At 44.7% G+C, this 1,633-nt stretch overlaps 1 protein-coding gene across 1 annotated transcript in view; it reads left to right on the top strand.

Moving 5' to 3' along the window:
• Nucleotides 1-848, top strand: part of EMH_0017860 (hypothtetical protein, conserved, putative) — a gene marked incomplete at both ends in the record, with an annotated part of 7,092 nt that extends 6,244 nt beyond the window's left edge. The window contains 2 exon segments of the mRNA XM_013501013.1: nt 307-447; nt 759-848. Of these exon segments, the coding sequence (XP_013356467.1) occupies nt 307-447; nt 759-848 (231 nt within the window).
• Nucleotides 849-1,633: the final 785 nt, after the last annotated feature.

Here is a 1,633-nt window from a genome sequence, read left to right as displayed (position 1 = left end):
GTATTGAGAATTTACACACGAGTATCCTGTACACTCCAACCATAAGGGCTGCTGCCTTTCAGAATAGCGTGACGGAGATACAATTTGTGTACATCTGTACACTTTGATGCTGATTATATTCGTCTCACGTGGCTGTTCATCGTCATTTAAGACGGAAATGCAGCAGCAAGATATTGCGCTGCTATACAAGCCCCAGCAGCACAAACCCCAGTAGCTGTGTAAGACGCCCGCACTTAGACGGATTCTCGAGAGAGCAATGAAACTCATGCCCCGCTAGAGTTGTGATAGTGTCTTTCTGATCTTTAGGCAGCAGAAGAGAAAAACAAACGGCAGGCAATTGAAAGAGAATCAGAAGAAATCGAAGTTCCTCCCGAAGAGGACAAGGAAAGCAATGAACTCCAAGCAATTGAAGCTGAGTATAAAGCGATGGAGGCAGCTTTCCTTAAGGTGCGCGCTACGCTGATAAAATATCCTGCACTTCAGCTTCGTCAGCCTCTATCCGCACATTTTATAAGAGTAAATATGTATTAGTTTTTAATGCAGTCTGAAAGACTCGGGGTTCGATTCCCGCAACCAATTCATATTTTAATAAGTTAGAGGCCAACATATAATAATAAAGCTGTGCTGGTTAAGAGCATGATGCGATCTTTTTACTGAATAAACAACATCAATTAGTGTTTCTGTGTGCGGATGAAGCATAGTATGTCCCCTAAGAAGCTTCTGCTTGACTACTGGTGCGTTGTTGATTCCTCCCTTAGGAGCTGCAGCAGCGTGCAACGGAAGAGAACGCAGCACAGCCGTCCGCTTCTGCTGATGAGAAAGAGAAGAAGAGCAGCTTAGCGAGATGAAATTGACGAGCACATTCCAAGAAATACTCAGTATTTTAAAATGCGGACTCTGGATCAGGCGCTTCCTCTAGAGCCTGGTCGCCTCTACGAATTTTTGTCGAACTCTAGAGAGGAGGAGACGTGGTCAACGCGATGGGTGCAGTAACCAAATACTTTATTAGCTAGGCCACTACATGCACGGAGAGTCTTAGAGAATGCTTGTGAAAACAATAATGCTCCATTTCTACACGCTGGACACTGGCTGCAGGTCAGCCTAAACATTCCAGTTGTGGTATTTGTATTGGCAACCCCATGCACTCCTTTTAGCGAGTTTGATCCATCATCAATATTTCTTGTATGAAATCAGACGAGCTCTATTGCTGTAGCGTCATAGTGGCAGCGAACACACAGCCTCAAGCGGCCAAAATGCAAAACGCTTTGCAAGTTTAAGTTTTCAATAAAAAGAAGAGATGAGAAAGAAGCAATATGGCTGCTACATAAATGAGGAAAACTCTTCCTCGTCTGTGGTCCAACGGCTACGAAACTAAGCGCTATGTGGCTCGCAAAACGGCAAATTCTGCGGCCATACCCCACCCAGATCATGCAGTAAAAACCAAAAAGTAATAAAAGTAAAGTACATTCCAATATGTACGGAATATAGGCAGAAAATATTCCGATGCAACGCTGCTTGCAGAGAATGACCACCGGTGCCATGCCGGATGAGCCTTCTGCAAGGGCGGCTTTCACGCACTCCCCTGCATTTCACCCAACAAAACTCATTCAGTGGGAGGGAAGAAAGAGAATAC

This window comes from Eimeria mitis, genomic scaffold (assembly GCF_000499745.2).
Source record: "Eimeria mitis Houghton genomic scaffold, Emh_scaff616, whole genome shotgun sequence".
In the NCBI taxonomy this organism is placed as follows: Eukaryota; Apicomplexa; class Conoidasida; order Eucoccidiorida; family Eimeriidae; genus Eimeria; species Eimeria mitis.
This window is presented reverse-complemented; position numbering and strand designations above follow the sequence as displayed.